Source organism: Colias eurytheme, chromosome 4 (assembly GCF_061535395.1).
Source record: "Colias eurytheme isolate Ceu_HAF_F1 chromosome 4, ilColEury1 Martin Lab GWU primary, whole genome shotgun sequence".
Lineage (NCBI taxonomy): Eukaryota > Metazoa > Arthropoda > Insecta > Lepidoptera > Pieridae > Colias > Colias eurytheme.
In genome coordinates, this window is record NC_142983.1 from 5642321 (window position 1) to 5666009 (window position 23689).

Consider the following 23689-nt stretch of genomic DNA (forward strand, 5'->3'; position numbering starts at 1 on the left):
CGTGCAACGTCTTGACTAAACGTAATTTAACGTAGTTGTTAGTTTGGATAAGGAGGTGGGTTAGGTTAGGTTCGTTGTTTTTTAACTATGTACCTATATAGAAATAAGAGTCCCGCGAAGCGGAGCTACGTGGGCTCGCAACCGTCTTCTTTTGAACGTTTTGAAAAAGTAAATTCTGACGTCCTTATCGGCTCTGTTCAAAGGGCTATGTAACAAATTACAATCCGATAACTAGTTGGACGTCATGTGACGCTTCTTAAATAAACGTTCAGCCTAGTAATTCAATCAGATACATATTCAACCAGATGACGACGACAAATGTTATACCATTCGTTCTACGAGTAATAATTGAAATGGCTTAATATAGATCAGAATGTCTGAGGCCTGAGCATTTTGATCTAGTTGGTTTCAGTTAGCAATGAATTTATATACTAGCCAAATATGGCTTATCTATATATGTATTGAGAAAACAACAGGTTTATTGTGCTATAACGGTACATTTAGTCATAAAAGTTATGGTGAAGACCCCTTTAATAGAAAAACGTTTTTCCCTGCGAGCCGAGGAAATGTAGCAAAATTACGTTGTTCTTCGACAATATTTTGTAAAGGTAAGATTAGTCATAAGATTCCTTCATTCCTCTCTTGAAAGTGGTAATCAATGACAATTGGTGTTAGTATTTTTTATTTTTATTGGCTAAACGATTCCTCAATGGTACGTACCTATTGGTAAACCGTGGCAACCCTAGGGTAAACCTAATACGATTAATCTTGAGAATAAAATATAATATACATAGGTATAAAATCTCTTCCTCTTTGTTGAAAATGCAGAATAGAGCTAATGAGAGCTAAGAATAATTATTTATCTATTATTAAGACATGTCATATTTACAGAATATGTAGTTTATAGATTTTTATCGGCATATAATATTATGTATATTGTGTACATTTTTATATTATTACTATACATATGTAAAGGGTCCTTCAGCCTTTTATGTTTCAATTGTTCCTCCACGTATCGCGACACGCCCGGTTGTGCAGGAGATTTTGCCAAACCATTTATCGGCTTCAATTCAACTCGATATCTATTGATTAACTGCACCGGAGGTATTACGTTTCAAATAAGTATTTATTTGTTGTCGATTCCATAGTATATCATGCCCATAATGTGTTGGAATTTAGGTCCGTCATCCGTTGATACTATACACGGAAATACTCTGGCACTCGTATCTGCATAAGAAATCTGAAAGTTTCCCACTTTGCACCTATTGATTGATACAAGGAAAAGATTTCAATATATTTTAAACCACAAATGATACACTTACTTTAACTACTCATTTCATTATCACTAACTAAGTCATTGATTAAAATGAATAAAATGCGCAGTTTTCAATTTACTTATATCAAATAAAATACCTATTATTTTAGTCTAGTCTCTAGTTAGATATGCCCAGTAACTTCCTGATAATTAACTAAGTAATTAATGAAATTCTATTTAAATAATTTTCATATAATGCATAAAATTTAAATGGTTTTATTTTAATTGATCTTTTGTTTTGAAGATAATACAATGTGCTTCGTGCGCTCTTGGACTGCACGTGCAAGGCATGCGTGGATTGTACAACGCGGCTGCTACGAGACCAGCAAAGATGATTTCTTTCCCAGAACCATGACAATTCCTACCAGAGCTATGGCTTGTAAACATGAAAGGTTTTGAATATTTATTTAATTTACCATTATTCTCAAACATTTGTGTACCCGGCAAGTGCCGATTTTCTATCTGTCTTACGAATTTCCTTTCCATTATGTAAATGGTCTACACCATTTACATTAATGGAAAGAATTTTTTTATTTATACGTAGTTAACTATGATAAAAAATAAATACTTATACTAGATGCTAAGGAAGTAAAGCTTTAACGTCACCAACCATAATTAGAATTACCAACATTTCTTTATGAATACAATTTAATTTTTAATGTCCATCTTTTTCAGATTACCGGATGCTGAATATAAAGTTTGTTTTTGTCAAGCTGACTGGTGCAATACTGGAGCTTCAACGTATGGTTTTCAAATTGCATTTTCAATTTCAATAGTCAGCCTTCTGATTTATTATACTAGCATTAAGGAACAGCCATGAATGTTTTGTACTTTGTTTGAGTAAAAAATACGATGGAATAGTTAATAGCCTTCATTCACGATCTGGTAGTTAATGTGAACTGCAATAAATGTTGACTTTATCGGTTTATAAGCAGCTTTCACTTTATCTAAGTTGCCTGAGTGTATTTCTACGAAAAGGATGGTAAAAACTGTGTGTTAGTGGGCCGCGTCCGCTGCACCGCATACATCTTTTTTTGTGGACACGTGTCAATGTAAGCCTACATAATTAGAAAAATATAAAAATTTCTTGATTCCTTAGAGACCGACTGCTTATTAGTGCCACGGTATATCTAAACTATTTCTTAAAAGATAAAGTCATGCAACTATGATTGGAATGTTAAATAAAACGAATTTTATAAATGACTTAACGTAACGGCACCAGTCTTGTACAGATTAAGGAAAAAATTGAAGTTTTTTGCAAATTTCTCGTAGGTTTTTTAACTTTATTGGATATTGTTTAGTTATACCTTTAGTTCAATGTTAGTTTAACGTAACCAATGTTAGAAAAAAGATTACAATGCATAAATAAAGAAGTTATTTATAAATTAAAAAACCACTTTTTTGCACCAGTGTTGGACAGTGAAAAATCTAATGATGGACACCCAGTTTTGGACAACATCCAGTTATGAACACCCATTTATGGACTGTACCTAATGTTGTTTCTCCAGCTATTTACACTTGGAGAAGACTTATAGTTAGCAATAGAATCTTGAAAATGATGATTGGAATACAATAAATCGGGGATGCATTTATGAAAAATAGTACTTAATAATTATTTTGCATACTTATAATATTTAAAACAGTCTTAATTTCCATTCCATTCTAGGCAAAAATTGGACAAATGCATCGTTAAATACGAGTTATGTCCGCTAAGAAACACCAATATTGTTTTTTTTTCTCAATAAGTCAGGGATGAAAAATATTTAAACTAAAAAGTACTGCCATTCCATCCATTTTGGGAATTCTTCTTCTTCGTTATATCACTCTAGTCAGAGCGAACGTGGTCAACATGAGGTTTGGGGGGGCAGATGTTACCCGCTTCACGATGTTCCACCATATCTCTCTGTTTCCTGGCATTCCGCTACACTCGTGAAGTGAATTGCCAATCTGAATCCGCCAGCAGCCTTAATCTGATCGGTCCATCGATATGGGTTCCAAATTGTAGCACCCTCGTGCTACAATGGATTCCAAATTGTAGCACGAGGCAAAAACTGTTGTCAAGATGGTGTGGATGAAATTTAAGCGTGTATGCTATATGGTGGTGGAATTTAGCAGCAGAAAGCGATCCAAACAGTTCATCAGAGAACTCTCTATGATAGATGCGTTACAATACGCATAAGTATGCGACTTCTCTACGCAGTGATAGAGAATGAAGCCGAGAACGAGTCGCACAGCACATAATGACCCATTGTTCTAAAATATATTCTTCATGTTTAGATAGATATTATGTTGTTGGACCCATTAGTGTAATTTTAACAAAAAATATCAATGTCCATTATAGGAACCAAAGCAAATCCAGTCATGGACAATTGTTGTACAATATTGGAACCCTTTGTTTGAAATGGTCGTGATAGGTATATTATTAATCAGAAAGAAAAGACAATACAGAGAAGCGCATGTAAATAATAACTTTAAAAAAAGTTTATTTTCGACATATGTCCATAAATGGATATATCCATAGAATTAAATCCAGTTATGGACACTGAAGAATTTTATTTAAACAACATAACCTATCATGATACTAAATCGTGTAATATTTCGTACACTTAACTACTATAAATAAAAGTAATATCAAATTTTGCTGACATTTATACAAAAATTCTTATAACCAAAATTGTGTCCTCACTTCCTTAAGGATTTCCTTAGTAAAAACGGATTTCTTCGAAACGAGTCGCAGCAACTAAACATAACGTTCTGCCATCTTCAAACATTTTGGCCGAATAAGATGAAATGTCGTATTCTGATAGCTTATGAACCAAACTTTTATTTTAAGTATTGCCAAATTATATAACGTTAATTTTGGCCTTAATATTTAAATTTAATATTTATTTTGTCCATTACTGGATGCTTGTCCACGACTGGTGCCGTTACCTTAGTACATATTTATTAAGCATAAAAGTCTTAAAATGTTTTATAATAAATAACTTAGGTATAAATTGACATTTTCCAGTTAATTTAACTTACTTTTCTTCTCATTACCTTTCATCTATTAACTTATCGTAAAACATTATCTAAAAATACGTATAATTTTAATATAAATTGAGAGAGCATAATATCTGTAAGTATCGATTTCATGGAATAGGGACGGTGGGATATCAATATATACTTAAACCGTTATCCAACATGCGTAAAATATAGCTACCAAAATAATTGTTCCAACTCGTATCATCTTGGTGATAATTTGCTAATTTATTTGCTACTTCTCTCAGTTCATTTAGTTCATCTTTTTTGATAATTACGTTCTTCATCATCCTCTTTGATAGCATCTTTTACCGCTGAAGCAACATCTCCTGTTATTGCTTTAGCTATAAAACCAGTTATTCCAGTATCATTTTTACGAGTTTCAAAAAATTTATACACTAAGTCTTCTAAAGTATCGTCATCAAAGGGAATAAAGTCACTTAAATCTATCTGTCGCCTATCTCGCTTTAAATGTTTCTTTGAAACAGAATAATTATTTTCATCACTTTCTACAATACCCTTTCTATAAATTTCTACAGGCACTTTACTTCCATCGCTGACGTCGTACTTTATACCCACATCTGCTTCCTGAATTTCTATTGAACCTACACCAGCGTCTATTAAAGATGTTAAATTTTGTGATCTACCAGATCTTGAAATTTCTTTATCTATTTTTTTGTGATATTTATCTTTTATGGGATGTAAATGTTTAACTTCGTTTGTTTCATAAGGTTTTGATACGTCACTGTCCGTGATGGCGTTAGATGCAGGTTTTGGCTTAGATCCATAGGTTTTTACTTTGGAATGACCTTGTATAATTAAATACATCGGCGTTGGTTCAGTTGTTGGTTTAATATCTTGGGATAATAGGGTTTGCTCTGTAGTCGGCGTTAGTGGCGTAGTGTACCGCATATGAAGATACGGATCATGAGTTTGTAAATGTTGATTTTCATGTAACAAAGAATTTAGAATATGTGGATTCACATGATAGGGTTGTTTATGTGAAGGTGTACTTAGTGTTTGACTTACGGGAGGCGGGGGTTGCATCGTTTGCATTATTTCGAGATTACCCCCATCTTCGGTTGTATGATCTTTAAACACTTGTATATTTTCAGAGGCGTGGGCATATAGATTATCTTCAGGTCTATCTGGATCAGTAACCATAGGCATTGACATCATAGCGCCAAGCATATCGACAACACTCGGCTGTGGCTTAGCGGTGGAATTGTAGGTTTGCTGAATGTAATTTGTCGTTATTTCTTCTGAATCACTTTCAGAATAATTAACCTGTGACTCTGTTGTAACTTCAACACTAGATTGTTCATATGACCATGTTTCCCGAGAATCTGTTGTAGTTGCTTCTATTGGTGGTAATGTTGTAGGAAGAAATGTTGCTAATATTTGCGTGTTTTCTGTAGGGGGCGTTTGTTGGATCTCAGTGTGCAAGGGATTGTAAAACTGATTTTTAGCTACCTCTTTCAAATGTTCATTGTGTGGTATTAAGTTATGCAAAACATTATGGGTATTTTCTTCATTTAGTGGTGTTGTAGGGCCCCATCCAGCATAATCGCTGCTAACCGTATTACTGGGTATAGTTTGAGTTTTATTGAAGTCTATAAACCATGTTTGATTTACGTCTGTTGCTTGATATATAAGGTTAGCTTCCTGAAGAGCGAATGAAGTTATCAGCTCAGGTGTTGAAACAGTGTATCGAGCAGGAGGAGTCGCCTCTACTATGCTTGCAGTCGGTGTTGGTCGTGGCAATTTAGTTTCATGATGTATAAATAACGATGGTTTATATCCTACTGGTGGTGGTGGTGGAGGTACTAGTATCGTCATTGGGTAATGCTCGTTAAATTTGTACTGATAGTCTTCATACTTAGGTGGTGGAGGAAGATGGTGCCTTTTTGGGGGCATGGGAGGGCGAGACGATACACTTGGTTTGCGTGAAGATACTCCTAAAACTAAAACCTCCGATTTCTTCTCTGGAATACGTTCATGTTCGTATCGGGTATCATCAGCCCAGTAGTGAACTTTTTCCAACATTGGCGGCTCGTAGTCGTAAGTGGGATCATTTCGTAATGGATCCCCACGTCCAGTCAGTGGCTTCCACTGTTCAAAATCCATGCGCGGAGAAAAAATTGAAGCGATATTACTAAGACTGTCACGGGGATCTGAAAATTAAATTAAATGTATTTAAAACGAAAGCTCTATTTACAGAGTTATACTTGAAAACTACAAATATAAGTAGGTAACTATCATATTGTTTGTTAATTACAATATAATTTTATGAAAACTTATTACAGGAGTTTCCAATACGGCTATTCGTCAAGTCCAAGCTGTCCAAGTCAATTTTATAATGTGTGTATCTTTAATACTTACGAAAATAAACATACTTAGTTTTATTTTATTTTTATTTTATTTTATAAAAAAATATTAGCAATCTAGTTTTGATCTGCATTATCATTACATCCATATTTTTACATGGCATAATGATAATGAATATACAAATATAGGTATGTGTAAATAATAATATGTGTTACATAGATAAAAGTAATATGTATATTATACATGTAAGTATGTACCTACATAATATTAAGTGGATATCTCATTATTAAGTACAGTATTGTTCACTTATGTAATGATGAGGACAAAATAAAAAATAAGTAGTATCAAGATCGTTCAGTCCATTTTCCCTAGGGTTGCACACTCAAAATTTTGATTTCCCAATTTGCCATCAGATTCTGGTTTACCTATATATATATATATATATATATATATATTATTGTAGTTTGTGTAGTGTATAATACAAGTATATTTATATAACTATGTGGTATCTATGTACAGTATATGTAGTTTATGTAGTATGTAGGCATTTTTTTAATATATCCTTTCTTTTATTTCTTTTTGCGCTATCCTTATTCTTCTTACATTTCCTTTCCTACCAGGTTGCCTGGCAGAGATTGCTATGTAGCAATAAGGCCGCCTATTGTGCAAAATTTCTGTACCTCATTAATTTGTATCTACCACATTTCCTATATTGTTTTGTACAATGAAGTGTTATAAATAAATAAATAAATAAATAAATAAATATATGACACTCACTTGACACATTTGGTATTTGTTTATACAAAGGCGTGACTGGACTGGGTTCTTGCTTGGTGGTTTGTAGCAAAGCAACAAACAGAAGTAGACTGTAGCTTCTTACCTATAAATAAAAAAAAACAATACCTTGTATTTATGTAAAAATTGATTATAAAAAAATTACGTCTGTAAGGTCTAGGAGGTGGTGGAAATCCATACCTACTATATACAGGGTGTCCCACTGTTGGTATACTAAGCTCAAAGGAGGTTATAGTTTTGCATACGCTGAGTACCTAAAAAATAATTTAAAAAATCCAGACGCATTTTTTTTTCAAATAGATGAATTCTTAAAACTCTATGTGTACACCCAAAACAAGCAACCTGCCCAACTTTGCCACCAGCACGTGAGCTATCGTTTAAGATTATGTTTTCATAGACAAAATGCTCATATTAGAGAAGCAGTATATGCCGGCTGCGCGAAACTAGAGAAGAAAACATGGATTTTCAGGAAAAATTTAGCAAAAAATTTTGGACCCAATTTTATTTTTAAGTATTTTTTACGTGATCAGTGTATGCAAAACTACAAGTTCCTTTGCGCTTAGTATACCAATAGTGGGACACCCTGTATATATATACTAGCTTTCCGCCCGCGGCTTCGCCCGCGCAGACAAAGAAAAACCCGCATAGTTCCCGTTCCCGTGGGATTTCCGGGATTGCGTTATTCTCCCGGGATAAAAAGTAGCCTATGTCCTTTCTCGGGTATCAAAATATCTAGCGAAGCCGCGGGCGGAAACCTAGTACATATTTATATACTATAATAAATAAATAAATAAATAAATAAAGCCTTTATTAACAATCTAAATGTTACATTTCTTCTTAAAAACTACTTAAGTATTATTAACATGTAAGTTTATGAAAGCAACATAATTCAAATATTATTGTTTTTATTAGACACCGGTTTTATGATTGTCTTGCTCTTTGGCATAGGCCTCCCCAAGAATTCTCCACATCGTTCTATTTCTCGCTATCCTCGTCCAGCATGGTCCTGCCACCTCCTTTATATCATCTTCCCATCTTCGATATTGCCTTTCTTTACTTCTTTTATTGTATCTAGGGCACCATTCCGTCACCTCCCTCGTCCACTTTTCTATCTTACTTCTTGTTAAATGTCCTGCCCATTTCCATTTCAGCTGTTTGATTCGGTACTTTATGTCAATAACTTTAGTTTGTTTTCTAATTGTTTTTAGCCTAATTTTGTCCTTTAGTTTTACATTTAGTATGCTTCTTTCCATTCGGTGTTGGCAAGTCTCTAGGGATTTTATGTTCTTCTTCGTACAGCTCCATGTCTGACAACCATAGGTCATGCTTGGTAGTATGCATGTATTAAATATCTTCTTCTTGCCTTCAATTGGAATATCTGCGTTTTTCATTATGTCTCTTAGAGCCCAGTATCTCTTCCATCCCAGGGTTATTCTATTTTGCACTTCTTTTGTTGTGATGTCAGTTGGAGATATTATTTGGCCCAAGTATGTGTATTCGTCGACATATTCCAGTTCAACAGCACTGTCAGATTTAATTGGAGTTTTTATATAATTAGTCATTAATTTTGTTTTACTGGTATTAATTGATAATCCTACCTTTTCGCTTTCGCGTATCAGTTGCTCAATCATAACCTGGAGAGTGTTTGAATCTTCACATATTAAAATGAGGTCATCTGCGAATCTGAGATGATTTAATAATACTCCATTTACATTTATACCATATTCCTTCCATTGAAGCTGTCGAAATATATGCTCCAAGGTTGCCAAGAACAGTTTGGGTGATAAGGGATCTCCCTGTCTAACTCCTTTACTAATGGGAAAACATTCTCCTGTTTTTTCTGTACGTATTTTAGCCTGCATATTTGTATATATTTTCCTTATTATGTTGATGTATTTACTATGAACCTGTTGTGTGGTGAGCGCTTCCCATATTTTATCATGCTTCAGTGAATCAAATGCTTTATTGTAATCTATAAATGCTAAGTAAAAGTGTATTCCATATTCATTGCATTTCTGGATAATTTGTTTGATGGTGTGGATGTGGTCGATGGTTGAGAAGCCACTACGGAACCCTGCCTGTTCTTTGGGTTGATTTTCTTCGATGATCTTCGTTATCCGGTCAAGTATAATCTTGGAGAAAATTTTGTATACGTTCGACATTAACGAAATTGGTCTATAGTTCGAAATATCATCTGTTCTCCCTTTTTTGTGTAGTAAAATTATTGTAGATATGCTCCATTGACGAGGTATATATTCGGTTCTTAAAATGTCATTAAAAAGATTTGTCAGTGTGTCCAAGATGGTCTCAGATATTCCTATTAAAAGTTCATTAGAGATGTTATCCTCGCCTGATGCCTTTCCTCTTTTCTGTGATTTAATCGCTTTAATAACTTCATCTTTTAATATATACGGAACTGGATCATCTAGTGTGCTTAGCCTAATTGTTTCACGATTTGTAATGAGTGTGCTTTGTTCGTCATGATAAAGATCGCGGTAAAACTCGGTTGCTGTATTTAGAATTTCGTATCTTTTCGATTTATGTTTTTTAGTTTTGTGACGTGTTACGTACGTAATCCAGTTTGAATGTTCTTGGAGTTCCTTCCATGCATTCTTGATTCCTCCTAATTTTGCTATATGGTATTGTATTAAATTAGTTTTTTGTGTTTTTCTGTATTTTCTTATTTCATTGTATATTTGTTTGCTTATTTTAGTTATGTTTTGTTTATTAGTCTTCTTGTTTTTGAATAAAAATGCTCTTTGTTTAATTAATTTTCTTGCTTCAGATCCTATTCTGTCTTTATGTGGCTTGTCTTTTTCTAGTATCTTATTAATTTCTTTAATTTCTTCTTCTAAGGCATCATATTTTTCTTGAATTGTTTTTAGTGTAGTTATTGGTAATAGTTTAGTTTTTAGGGATTCTAGGACATAACTGGGCAATGGAAGTGTGATAGGATGTTTTGTATTTTGTATATGTTTTCTAGAATTTTTTGGTGCATTTAGGTGTAGTTGTCCCCGGAGTAACCTATGGTCAGTAAAGAAGTTAAAGTTGTTTAGAACTTCGACGTTTAAGAAAAGCTTCGGCTTGTTTGTTGTTATAAAATCTATCTCGTTTTTTATTTGCCCGTTAGGAGACTCCCATGTCCATTTTCTTTCCTGTTTTCTTTTATAAAAAGTATTCATAATATGTAAGTTATGTTCTAAAGCGTAGTTTATGAATCTTTGTCCATTGTCGTTACGATTACCGGTTGCGTAAGGTCCAATAATTTTATTTTCGTGTTTTCTTCGTTGGCCAATTTGACTATTAAAATCTCCCATCACGATGATGCTTTTATTTAGAGTCTCCATTGTCTCATTTAGGGTTTCGTAAAAACTATTTTTAGTTTCCTTCTTTGCTACCTCAGTAGGAGCATATACTTGGACAATCGATGTCGGGTGTTTGTGACCGGGAAGTAAAATGTTTAAGACAGCTATCCTATCTGAAACTCCTTTAAATTCTATAATATTATTTTTCAGATATTTTTTGACTAAGAATCCTACGCCGTATATTCCTGTTATTTCATTTTTGTAATACATTATGAATTCTTTATGCTCTTCAATATTTTCATTCGATCTGCGTACATCACTTACACCAAGAATATCCCAATTAATGTTACTTAACGCTTGTTCTAATTCTATTAAACATTCATTCGACTTGAGTGATCTCGTATTTAATGTTGCTATGTGGAGTCTCATTTTCTTTCGTTCTGTATTATTTTTCGTTAGTAGTGAAGTATTTTGGGGGGTTTGGTCGATAACCCCGCGGTGACCAACCGTATTGGGGTTTCTTTTGTTTTGTCTTTTGTTTCTGTTTAAAGTGTTTGTTTTTATTTCGTTACCGGTGTCTGATATTTCCTATGCATAATGATGTTGAGATGGTTTTTCGGTCAAGGACGCAGATCTGGCCCTCATATACTCAAACGCATTTGTTTTATGTAGTTTCGGGGGTGCAATAATGTTTTTTGAACCGCTAGTTAGTGATGTGCGTGTATTGTTAGGCGATAACGAGGTCTCCCTTTTCCTTTTCTCTGTATCTGGTGCTTCTTTAATAATTATTTTATTGTTTCGAATGAATGCATTTTTCCCATTTTGTTTTTCTTGTTTGAGTTTTTCTTGTAGGTTCTTCCGCTTTTCCAATGTTTCTTTCGAAAAATCCTCAGTTATATAAGTTTGTTCGGGCATTTTCATTTTATTTTTCAGTATTATTAGTTTCTTTTGGAATGACGTAAAAGATATAAGGATTGGCCTTATTTTATTGTCTCCTTGTTTTTTTCCTAATCTGTAGTAGTTATTTAATTCGTATAAATCAATGGTGATATCTAGATGTTTTAGCGTTTCTTTAATTAAATTAAACAACTCTTGGTGATTATTTTCTGTTTCTTTTATGCCATGTAGCAGTAAATTATTTTTCCTGTTTTTTTCTTCCAAATATGTTACTTTTTCTTCTAAACGTTTTACCTCGTTCTTCAAGTATTTGTTTTCTTCCAAAAAAGGTTGAAGTTTCACATCTATATTATGCATGATAGTTTCAGTTACGCTCCTTGTAATTGTTGCGGTTTGTTGCTCTAGTTCAGTTTTCATCATCTGAAACAGCTGTGTCATTTCTTGTGACATCTTCATAGTACTCATATTGTAAAAAAGTACAACTTTTTACTCTCGTGTATTGGAACGTATTACGCCCGTTGTGTTGGCAGTACTGGGTGACGTTCAATACTGACAGGTGTCACAGTCTCGTAAAATGTCGTATCGCTGTTTTGATGTCAGATGTCAGTTGTCAATTGATGATGATATGGAATATTTGAATCTCAGTTTATAAATTTGTTTGTGATTTAATTATTTTTAACGAAATTTCGTGTACCTTTATACATTGATCAAGTAGATTTCTCGTCTGGATAGTGATTTTTATAATGTGCGATCCGTCTTGATTAATTATCACAGTGATTTCGATTATAAACTGGGAGCACTTTTTCGTACACAGTTGACGCTTCGACACACGATGACAGCACCCTATATACTATAGGTACCTATTAAGTAGGTAGTTAGTTCAGTTCATTAAAATAGATCGGCAATTATAGTACTTTAGTGGGTGCTGTAAAAAATGGGAGACCGATAAAATACGCTGTTGTGATTTGTTGAATTATAGACAAAGTTATAAAATATACGGTACAAAACAAAAAGTTTCCTTTTTCGAATTGAAGTGGAGATTGGATGCAAAAAAATTATCTAGATATTAAAGGGCATTGAAACTTTCTGGCATATCAACCCGGCCGCCATTTTGATTTTTTTTCAAAATCGCGGCGCACGATTAAAGTTGTATGCATGGATAGAGGATACATAGACAAACAAAAAATGTCTAATAACATAGTACCCTAAAGCGTCACATTACCGAGATATTTGGAGGTAAATATTCACTTATGAGTACAACGACAAACACTAAAAATTGACTTATTACGAGTCTATATGCATAATATTATCTCCAAATAATCACTCCCAGGTAGATTATTATTAATTAACAGTTTATTGGAAGAAAGTAGGTACATTCATTACATAAAAACATACATACATTACATAAAAATGTAAGTAATGTAATGAATACCTAATTTCTTCCTGTAATAATAATAATCTACCTGGGAGTGATTATTTGGAGATAATATTATGCATATAGACACGTAATAAGTCTATTTTTAGTGTTTGTCGTTGTACTCATAAGTGAATATTTACCTCCAAATATCTCGGTAATGTGACGCTTTAGGGTACTATGTTATGAGACATTTTTTGTTCGTCTATGTGTCCTCTATCCATACATACCACTTTAATCGTGCGCCGCGATTTTGAAAAAAAATCAAAATGGCGGCAGGTCGATATGCCAGCGTCCATACAAAAAGTTTCAAACCCCTTATTAAACCATTTGTTACCAACAATGTGACAACTCAAAAATAAGAATTTTTCCAAGAATGTCTGAAACATGAACCGAAAAATGCCTTTAATTATTTTCAAAATAATAGTTGGTCGCATACCCATAGCGGTTTTCATGTAATTAGAGCGGTGGTTGGTTAGTAACCGTTTTTTGGGCACGCAAGTCGCTCGTTAAAATACCGAGCGGCGTGGCAGGAAGAAAGACGAGCTAATTTAATATTATAACCATCCTCCTTGTTTATGTATGCGAAATACTTGACCTCGATTGCTTAATATGGAAAAATGTAGATATTGGTTAAAACATAATGACTGAAAGGTATTTATGTTAAAGAGCGCGGCACTTTTATCCCAAAATTGTTTCTGAAATCCTAATAACCTACCTATATTTTCGAATGTATTTGTTTATTTACTTATGGCACAATGTAAACGATTTGACAAGGTAGCTGTGGTCATATTATATTCTCTACTATGGCAATCATTTTATCCGACTGCAATGGCAAAATGCAGGGCCAATTCTTTTTAAATTATTTTTTTAACATTGTCAAAGGTAGATATTTTTTTTATTACAATAAGTTTGTAAGATGCTTAGATTACAAAATAAAAGACAGATGGAGCGTTGCCGAACTAAACCGAATAATTTATCGTCATTTCCATAAAGCTATGTGTGCTGTCATTTCGCCGTTGCACTGTACGTACACGGTGCTTCTGTGTGGGTGTTATGTTACCAGATATTGAAAATTTTCCCAAAATTTTCCCCGACTACGGAAGAAAGAGGGTTATGTTTTTCGAGTGTAGGTATGTATGTATAATATTTCTTTGACACGCCCTGCAGTATAAACTGTTGGATCGATTTTGAGTTGTGACTTATGAGGTGTCATTGCAATCATCTGAATTATGATGGTAGCTGTGGTGGTAGTGACGTAGGCTACATAAATTATTAGCAGTCATGTTTTAATTTTTATTTTAATATAAATTCGGGTTTTCGATATTATTTTATAATATTGTAAAAAATATTTTATCACCTATCTACTAAAGTTATACATGGACAAAATAATTTTATTCAATTTTTATTAAATAAATTACATTAAAAAAAGTTTTTATTTTTCAAAACATATGAATGCGAATAGCGGTAGTTTTTAGTCGAGAATGCGGGACATTTTATTTTCATCATATCCATCATGTGTTCACATGAATTAAATCGCAAGCGAAAACGACGCTTTTTCATAAAAGTAACAAAAAAATGTATAATGCTTTTTAAAATAATCTAATAATGACCATGAACTTTTATTGCACTATACAAATAATCACATTCACGATCGAAAAATCCAACAGCACTACCCCGAATATCTTTTAACCATTTTACCCCTAAAAATGGCAAATTCATTTTCAAAATACTGGCAGCATACGTTGAAGTTTTGAATTCCTTCGTATTTGTAAAATTATTATTTGTATACAAAATTAAATAAGCCAAATAATCTACAGAAAATCTGTAAAACGATGTTTTATCTTTTTGTTTGTTTTCGGGAACAAGTTTTACAGCGTTTTAATATCACAAGACAGCATTTTTTTACTAAAATATCAAACCCCTTTTGACGTATTGCATGACACTAGAATCGCTATAGCACTAGCGGAGGAACGTATTCGTTTTTGATTTCGTATTTTCTTTGACAAGGGCGATGAATGATTGACATGCTCCATCTGTATTTTATTTTGTAATCTAAGGTAAGATGTATGTTATTAATATTTTTCATTGCAATGAAAACCGAAATATATTTTGATTTTTGGCTACGTACCTTGCCGAATCTATTTTATAGATCAACATCTAATAGGAAATGATATACAACATAGATAGGTACCTACTTTTATCGTCAAATTCAATAAGTTTCGCACCATGAGTTTAAACGTAACTACCTACATTAGATACATGAGCTATAACATCATCCTTACAATTATTATTAATACTGAATGCATATTATTATAAATGCGAAAGCCTGTTTCTTTGTTTGTCTTTCTTTCACGTCCCAACCAAGCGAATGTATAATATGATTTTTGTGAGTGGAGATACCTATAGATAGCTCCTATTCCTGTCCATGTAATTGCAAGATCGCCTATATCACTCTCTAACGTCTAGCCAGTTGCTATAATATCTTATTCCCATGGGAATTCCTTTTGAATACTTGGGGTGGGTGAATAGCTAGTCTTAAACAATCGTGAACAGTTAATCGTATTAATTGCATAATTAGGAATTTAAAATAACCATGTGAAAATATTGCTAATTTGCTTTTTAAGCTAGAATTGATAATCGAGCTGATGGTTGAGTCGCAAAAGGTAAGGCCTCTGAAAATGGGTTGCCAACAGTTTAAAGACATACAAAGCTTTTAACAACTTATTGAATTATTGTGCTTTGTGGCTTAAAATGGAGAAACTCATAATTATTCTCTCATACTTCCTAGTATAATTTACGTAGCCACTAGGTACCTATCATTTATATAAAGAAAACGTTAACTTTAGTCGAATTAGGTCGGCTATCGGTGTACACACAAGAAAATGAAACTTACATTTCTCTACGCAAAACAACAATGAATTTTCGAAAGTTATAATTATTGCACATTTTCACCAATGGGTAATGTGACTAGGACGTCGATTATCACCAGGACACGATGGATACGCAGCAAACAGTAGTGAAAGCGGTGCGTGTGGCGAATCACTAACTTGCACATTACATGACAGGAATCAGGCTGAGGTGTTTTGCATCTAATTTATCTTCCGATTGTCCTTTCACTATCTTATATCACTGCACTTCTATAATCGCTTTAAGGTATTTACGTGAAGATTATTCTTCGATATATAGGTAAATTCGTCACCCGTAGAGTGTGATGCAATCGCACATGAATATAAACAAGTTAACTAGGAATATTATTTAATTTTTAACAAGAAGTTAAACCGCCTTAATATGTTTAGAACTGGACAAAATTAAAATGGGCACAACTGGAAGGCAACAACAAAGAATATGTATTCAAATAAAAAATAATCATAAGAATCGGTTTGCCTACCCATTCGGAAAACAAAAATAATTCGCCACTACCACAACAGGCCATAAAAGTGAAACTTAAAATTAGGAAATGTGGAGACTCTAAGTACTTAAAATCTAATCAGAACATAGTTTTTTCATAATCTGACTATTATTTATGTATAAGCTTAACCACAGGTATATCGATATTACGAGTATGTGCGTATAAATCAATAAAAAAAACACCGATGGTCAATACGTTAAAGAACAAACATTTGTACAGACACGACAACTTTCCATTTCTAACATATTGTGGTTAACCTGATCCTCTTCTATCCACTATCGCAATGAAATTAATATCAATATCAAACGTTATTTGTACAAGAGTGAAAACGATGGTGGTGTGTTCGAATATTTAGTTACATTGTCAAGGTCTAGAAAGCTTATGCTCTTCTTATGCTTATAAAAATATTTTCTTATCAGAACATTGCATTTCAAAAATCGTTTGTTTATATTTTCAACACGCTTGTAATTTCAAAATTTTGTTTAGTCGTGTTGAAAAAGTACCAAGCTATTAATGTCCTATTAGGTTCCCGAACATTTTGTATTTTGCTTTCTCTTAAACCTTCCTAAATAGTCTAAATCTTTTCCTAATTTTTAAATACAGCGACAGTGAGGAAACTTAACTACGTACTAATTTTAGTTGTAACTTGTAGGTAAATCGATTCAACCGCATGTGATACTTCTTAGTAGTTAGTTCTTACATATAATATTTACGCTTAACAGGATACTGCTTGTTCAAATGATAAAACGTTAATCTATTTTCAACATATTATTAAGCAACACGTAAAATTATTTCATTGTCTGGAAAACAAAACTCGTTTTAGTGAGTTTTAAATGATCACACACGCACATATAAACTTGTGGCTATCTATTTATTTGGCAGTGAAAGTTTTAAGGCATTTATTTTTAATATCGGATTGATAGACGATACGAGACAGAGCTAGCGACGGAGGCGTGGGAGAGCGCCAGCAGACCGAGTGGCGCCACGGGCGTTTTGACAACCACGACTACCGACGATGCCTCTGGGCATCATGATTCCATAGCTTATGAGTTGCGATGATCCACTTTAATTGAAGGTCTCTGATATCTAGAGCAGCATAATATTTGACTCGTGCTTTCATTGATACGTCAAAACAATTGAGATGCGATAACTTTACGCCTTCGTTATTATCATGATGAAGCGGTTACCGGTAACGGCCTACGGGCCTACAATAGTTCGGTCGCAGCATAATATACTGCAAGTGTGTTATTTATTACAGAATCTATTCCCGTTTCACCATAGTGTATTGTAGCTTTCGAAATGAAGTGATAACTCGACTTTTATTAACTGAACCCGGATAAAGTTACTGGTGACGGCTTCTTATTTCATAGAAGTACCTCTATGCCCATATAAATAAGTAGGTACTCTATGTATGAATTTGCAACTATGAACTAAGTATATCAATTTATTACAAAAATAATAGAAACTGGTTATTGTTAAACGAATTATTATCAGTAGGACATTATTTTTCAAACAAAGGCTAAATTAATAATTTTCAGCGTTATCGCAGCACGTAGATTATATGACATGTGTGGGTGCAAGAGGAAAGAAATATGAACACTTTCACATGTTTTATGTGTCGATGACCAGTCGGCACTTCTAAGGTAAAGATGAACCCACGCGACTGTTGTCTACCCGCTGGCGACACCATTAGTTACTGACGATTATCTTTATGACGTTACTACTCACTACCACTCGATGGGCATTCGGCTCTATGATTTAAGTGCTTCTCTTTCCCTATACCTCTTCATATTATTTATTATATAAGTAAAACCTATAGGTACATGTTGTTCATAAGTGGTAACATCTGAAATTACAGTACCTACGTACTTAGCTAATATATGTGATTACAAAAATATTAAATGATAAATCATTGTACCATATTTCTAAATTGAATGTTTGTTTTTAATTGAAAAAAAGTCAGTTTCAGTGATTTCGTATTGTTATTTAAAAAATATCGTAAATGTAGGTACCTAGTACAAAATAGTAGGTAATAATTTACCTATCTAAATTTTGAGAAAAGATTTGTTCTAGTAAGTAGTTAACTATGAAAATAAAATTAAACGTGTGTTTTTTGAATCCTGAATACGTTCTATTATTTATTTATTTTTAAGTTATAAATAAGGAGCCCTAAATATGAACATATTTTTCTATTTTTAGATACTATATGTGACACTGTCCTTATCTGTAAAAACTTAAGTAGGTAGGTAACAAAAGTAGAGATGAGATAGAGATGAACGCAAGGAAAACAATTGTAACTACCACAAATTCAAGTGCAGTGAATATAATATAGCCGTTTATGAGCATAGAAAATAATACATTGACTGAAAGAGCTTTTTTAGTTAGCGGAGGCCTGAATAAAACCTTACAGTCTACTGATAAGTTTTAAAAATATTTGTTTTAATTTTTTTTAATACCTTGTACTTACTTAGCGATCTCCGTCATATAACACGCATGTAAAAAATAAATACAAGCAACTATTTTTACTTACCAAACACATTATTAATTTAATGAATCAATGCACAAACACGACACACTACATGAAGGCTCGGACACAATAAGCTGTGCGCGTTTTCCGTACGATGTCTGCAGGCTGTCTGACCAACTGTCATAACGCATAGGACTCGTTCAAAGCTATTGTCTTGGTACGGTGTGAGGCATTGCTGGACTGGGTATATGGACTGTGATTTATTCGATACCACCCATTTAGGTAGCATGTTATAACCGGCTTAGCTAGATGATAAACAATCTACTCACTTATTTAACAATACTAGAACTTGGAAGCTTTTCATGGAATATATTTTAGTTCTACGATTCGCTACGGAATGAAAAACAAACAAAAAAAGATTTTATTGCAACAATTAAAAACCTGTAGAATGTTATTTAAGTATTCTAGATTCACAGTCTCCAAAACTCGTTCATATAATATAATCGCGTTCATTTTAGATTGATCTCTAATTTTTCTTTCAATGATATCTACATATAGAGATTGCACAATTGTATAATTCGCTTCAATTAGCCTAGAGCAAAGACTCAAATTAATTTACCAAATTATTGTAATTTACCAAATTAATTTGAAGTAATTCTGCATTCATATTTAATACTTTACTAAATATTTACTTTTAAACAGAGGTATCTCCCGTTAATTTAGAAAGCATTGTATGCAAATTAATTTGTAAACTTAACTAACATAACTGATCCAATGCCAATGGAACGTCGGCAAACAACCTCAGAACAACCTTACACTTATTTCTGACCACACATTTACATAATTATCAGGATATATTCGCTCTGTTATGTGCTAAAATAGCATAGTGCAAAATATAGCTGTTATCTACTCTGGCCGCCCTGTTAGCTAGTTATATCGTTGACTTTTACGATACTTTTCTTTCAATCAACTAAAAATAATATTTTCAATATTAAACATCATAATCATATGAACATATTGTTATTGTGTAATTTTTTACCGAAGTAATATAGTTCGTAAGTTCATATATGACGTAAATGATGAGCAATTAAGGACCCCTATTAGGTAGGTTACCCTACATAAGTGAGAACTAAATTTTGTAATCACTTTCTAATATTAGTATTACAGTAGGTACATAGTTAATGGTGATGTAATGTTTTATTATGTACCTAACAATAATTTAGGAAGATATTTGTAACATTACCTACGCAGATATTGTAACTGTAAAAAATTACAATTTTAAAAGAAGCAGATCACTACATAAAAGTATGTAGGCAGTTACTTATAAGGGATAGTAGATAATATTTATCCGTTTATCTCGCGAGATATATATAATATATATTTCTTAGTAAAGGTTCTACTTCTACACTACATTAGCGAACTCGCTGTATTGGGTAGAGCCAGGTTGGAGAGAGGTAGAGTAACAAATAGAAGCAAATTTTTCATTTACCTATCCCGATTAAGGATTTTACGCAGCTACGCAGCAGTAATTAGAGCTTTACGGTCTACAGTAATAATTATAAAAACATGCTATAATTCAATTAATTGACGTCTCTATATAAGTTATTAAGCTTCTTTTTATTGAACAAGGCGTGGCGTAGGTAATCACGCGCATACATTAATACATATAAATATGAACATCCCTTTTGTAAGTAAAAGCAATAAATAAACACTACAACTATACAAGTTACTAATACTTAGTGGCTACAAAGCTTCCGGAAAATTTCACCGACACAATGACATAGTTCTGATTGTTATTTTATGGTACAGAATATAGGCACATAGGTATCTAACTAAGTACCTACAGGCTGTATGTGCTTACTTAAAATGATTTTTAGAATGCTAAATATCAAATTTTTATTTTACACTTATAAGAGTTTACTAATATAAGATTACTGTCTGAAATTCTTAATGTTCGCTCGTAGGTAATTACGCAGAAAAACGTCGTTACTATTCAAATCACAGTAAAATGGATATAAACGATTGTTTGTGTGCGTTGACTGCGTTGAGTAGGTTGTTTCATAAACTCGGAAACGATAATACCTAATCGTACAACTTATTTATTGAAAATAAAAATTGTTATGTGTTTCAATACTGTAGGTACCCAATGATATTATTTAAACAAACATTTACATTTATTTCGCAATTATGTTGCTTCGCTTGCTGAAAAGTGTTAGAAACGTCGGATAACGGGTTAATAACATAAGGAATAAATCGCAAGTCTGCTATAACAGCAAATAACAAAAAATCGAGTTTAAGCATTGGTTGGCACTTGGCACAGTCGTAAATTGGATGGATGACCAATTATTTTTGCAGTTCCTATATAGCTTATTTTTGGAGCCCTTAGTGGCGTGAGTCCGACTCGCGCTTGACCGAATTTTTCGAACGAATAATCAGGTACATTTACTTATCTACTAGAGTGCTCCACCACTAAAGTCCGATAGACAAGGCACTGCATGTGACGCTGTCAAGCATAAATATATTATACTCACTAGCTTTCCACCCGCAGCTTCGCCCGCGCAGTCACAGAAAAACCTGCATAAGTAGTTCCCGTTCCCGTGGGATTTCCAGGATAAAACCTATTTCCCGGGATAAAAAGTAGCCTATGTCCTTTCTCGGGTATCAAAATATCTCTATACCAAATTTCATGCAAATTGGTTCAATAGTTAAGGCGTGATTGAGTAACAGACAGACAGACAGAGTTACTTTCGCATTTATAATATTAGTATGGATATAATATTAGTATAGAATATGGTTTAAACGACTTTACTTAAGTCAGGTGTGCAGGTAATAGTAAACCTATACAGGGTGTAATATTAATTACTTCGCAAATTTGAAGGGAAGTTCATTTAGACACTGTAAATAGAGCTCCTCATTGTATTGCACAATGAGGACATCACTTCGAAAATCTTTACGATTTACGTGCACACTTTACGATTACACCTGTATAGCCCTGGTTTTGTTATGTGTTAAAATAAAACAATTTTTAAAGGTTTGTTGACTTAGTTTCAAATTCTGCTGTACGAGTCTCAGTCCTGCAGGTGGTGATTCAAATAAGAATAGAAATGTTCTTAACTCTTAACACATGATTTGAATGATGTAGGTCATAAATGTACATATTTGTTAGGTACCAATCAACTTCCTTCCAAAATAAATCTAATTGATATATTTACTGTATTTCTTTCTTATTTTATAATACATTTTTTTTTACATTTTAATTTACTGTTCAACCAACTAAAAACTATAATAAAATATGTTTATGTAAGTGGAACTAAACTTGAAATAAATAAAAGCTGAATTAAGTTTTATTCAATTTATTGGAGATGTGCTGCATGAATACATCTAAAGGATCACTACCACCATTATCATTAGTATTTTTTGAGCCATACTCCTGTACTAGTGTCATATGTTCCTCCAACGTTTCACTGTCATTCTGTTCAGAATCAAAGTACTTGTCCTCCGCATCTTGTGATATTTGTTCAAGATCATCATAATCTTCATTATTATCAACATTGTTGTAATCAAAATCAGTGTCTCTTCCTTCTATGAAACTGCTATACATTTCTTGGTAAAACTCTTCTCGTAATATTCTCTTTTCGTTTGCGTTTATCATTGTTTGTTTTCTTATCTCAGGTGTGTAAGTGTCTTTTGTATCAGGAACGTCAAAGTCTCCCCACTGTTTCTTTTTGACACTGTTATCTTCTTCCTGCCTTTCATTTTTGCTATTTGAAGTATTGGAAGAAGAGCCTTGATCCTCATCAAGCATTTGTACATTTTTTACTTCTCTCATCTGGTTACGATCTACAGTTTCCAAAATTAAGCTTAGCAGTGTCAAGTTGCCACTATCTATTGCATCTCTCTCTTGTATTTCTTCATCCAATAAGTACTGTCCTACTAATTGTTCATACAGTAATGGACTTCTATACATCATTTCCTTTTCACTAAAATAGTCTGTTTCGTCTTGTAGTTTCTGGAGAGCTTTATATCTTCTATTCCTTATTCTTTTATTTCTACTTTCCTCTGAATGATAGATTTTTAGTTGGGACACACATTTATTAAAATCTTTATTATCTTTGTAAATACTCAATGTTTCAAAATATTGTAAATGATTAGGTGAGAGAAATTTGCCAAACTGAATGAGAAACTGTGTTGGTGACTTTAAGTATAAGTTATGAGCATAGGCAGTTTTATCACTAGTTTTTAGATTATTTTCATTAGGGTGCGAATTCTTAAATGATATTTCAGCACATCTCACTAAATAGTCAATAATATCATATATAGGATCAAAGTCATTGTCATCATTAGTATCTTCATTGTTGTCATTAATATTCATAGTTTATAACAACTAACTAGTGCGAGACGACAAATTCCTGCAAATAAGAAATTTTTGATTTCGTTTTGATAGAAAGAACTAATTTGTGTAAGCCTTTGTATCAATTTCCAATATTATATTATGAAAGAGCTTTAATAACATCACTCCTTACTCCAATGTGATCCTTTTCGACGATTTTCTCCTGTTTTAGCGTAAGTTATATGGCTATAATTAAGAAACAGATATTTAAACAATAATTATTAACTTATAATTATTAAGATAAATACAATTATATTTATATTGAAAAGCGACGAGGAATAATCAATGTTTTGAAAATTGAAAATTGAAGTGTAGGAATTCCACAGATTATGTATTAGAATTCCG

At 33.0% G+C, this 23689-nt stretch overlaps 3 protein-coding genes across 3 annotated transcripts; 1 reads left to right on the forward strand and 2 right to left on the reverse strand.

Annotated features, from left to right (window-relative positions):
* Positions 1–65: 65 nt before the first annotated feature.
* LOC149908966 (uncharacterized) lies at positions 66–2513 on the forward strand. The gene is made up of 3 exons (XM_090120546.1): positions 66–608; positions 1560–1707; positions 1991–2513. Exons 1-3 carry the CDS (start codon positions 419–421, stop codon positions 2133–2135), a joined length of 483 nt encoding a protein of 160 aa, XP_089976672.1. The 5' UTR covers positions 66–418; the 3' UTR covers positions 2136–2513.
* Positions 2514–4252: 1739 nt separating this feature from the next.
* LOC149908967 (uncharacterized) lies at positions 4253–19192 on the reverse strand. The gene is made up of 3 exons (XM_090120544.1): positions 19018–19192; positions 7442–7544; positions 4253–6510 (listed from the first exon to the last, which is right to left on the reverse strand). The coding sequence occupies exons 1-3, from the start codon at positions 19024–19026 to the stop codon at positions 4595–4597; spliced, it is 2028 nt and encodes a 675-aa protein (XP_089976670.1). The 5' UTR covers positions 19027–19192; the 3' UTR covers positions 4253–4594.
* Positions 19193–22290: 3098 nt separating this feature from the next.
* LOC149908968 (coiled-coil domain-containing protein 97) lies at positions 22291–23640 on the reverse strand. Its single transcript, XM_090120541.1, has 2 exons — positions 23478–23640; positions 22291–23363 (listed from the first exon to the last, which is right to left on the reverse strand). The coding sequence occupies exon 2, from the start codon at positions 23324–23326 to the stop codon at positions 22292–22294; it is 1035 nt and encodes a 344-aa protein (XP_089976667.1). The 5' UTR covers positions 23327–23363; positions 23478–23640; the 3' UTR covers position 22291.
* Positions 23641–23689: the final 49 nt, after the last annotated feature.

Excerpts from the sequence above, each read along its gene's own strand:
- LOC149908966 (XM_090120546.1), top strand. The coding sequence starts at position 419 with ATGAATTTATATACTAGCCAAATATGGCTTATCTATATATGTATTGAG. Across the intron at positions 609-1,559 it reads TTCGACAATATTTTGTAAAG|ATAATACAATGTGCTTCGTG; the intron begins GTAAGATTAGTC and ends TTTGTTTTGAAG. Across the intron at positions 1,708-1,990 it reads ATGGCTTGTAAACATGAAAG|ATTACCGGATGCTGAATATA; the intron begins GTTTTGAATATT and ends CATCTTTTTCAG.
- LOC149908967 (XM_090120544.1), bottom strand. Across the intron at positions 6,511-7,441 it reads ACAAATACCAAATGTGTCAA|ATCCCCGTGACAGTCTTAGT; the intron begins GTGAGTGTCATA and ends TTTAATTTTCAG.
- LOC149908968 (XM_090120541.1), bottom strand. The coding sequence starts at position 23,326 with ATGAATATTAATGACAACAATGAAGATACTAATGATGACAATGACTTT.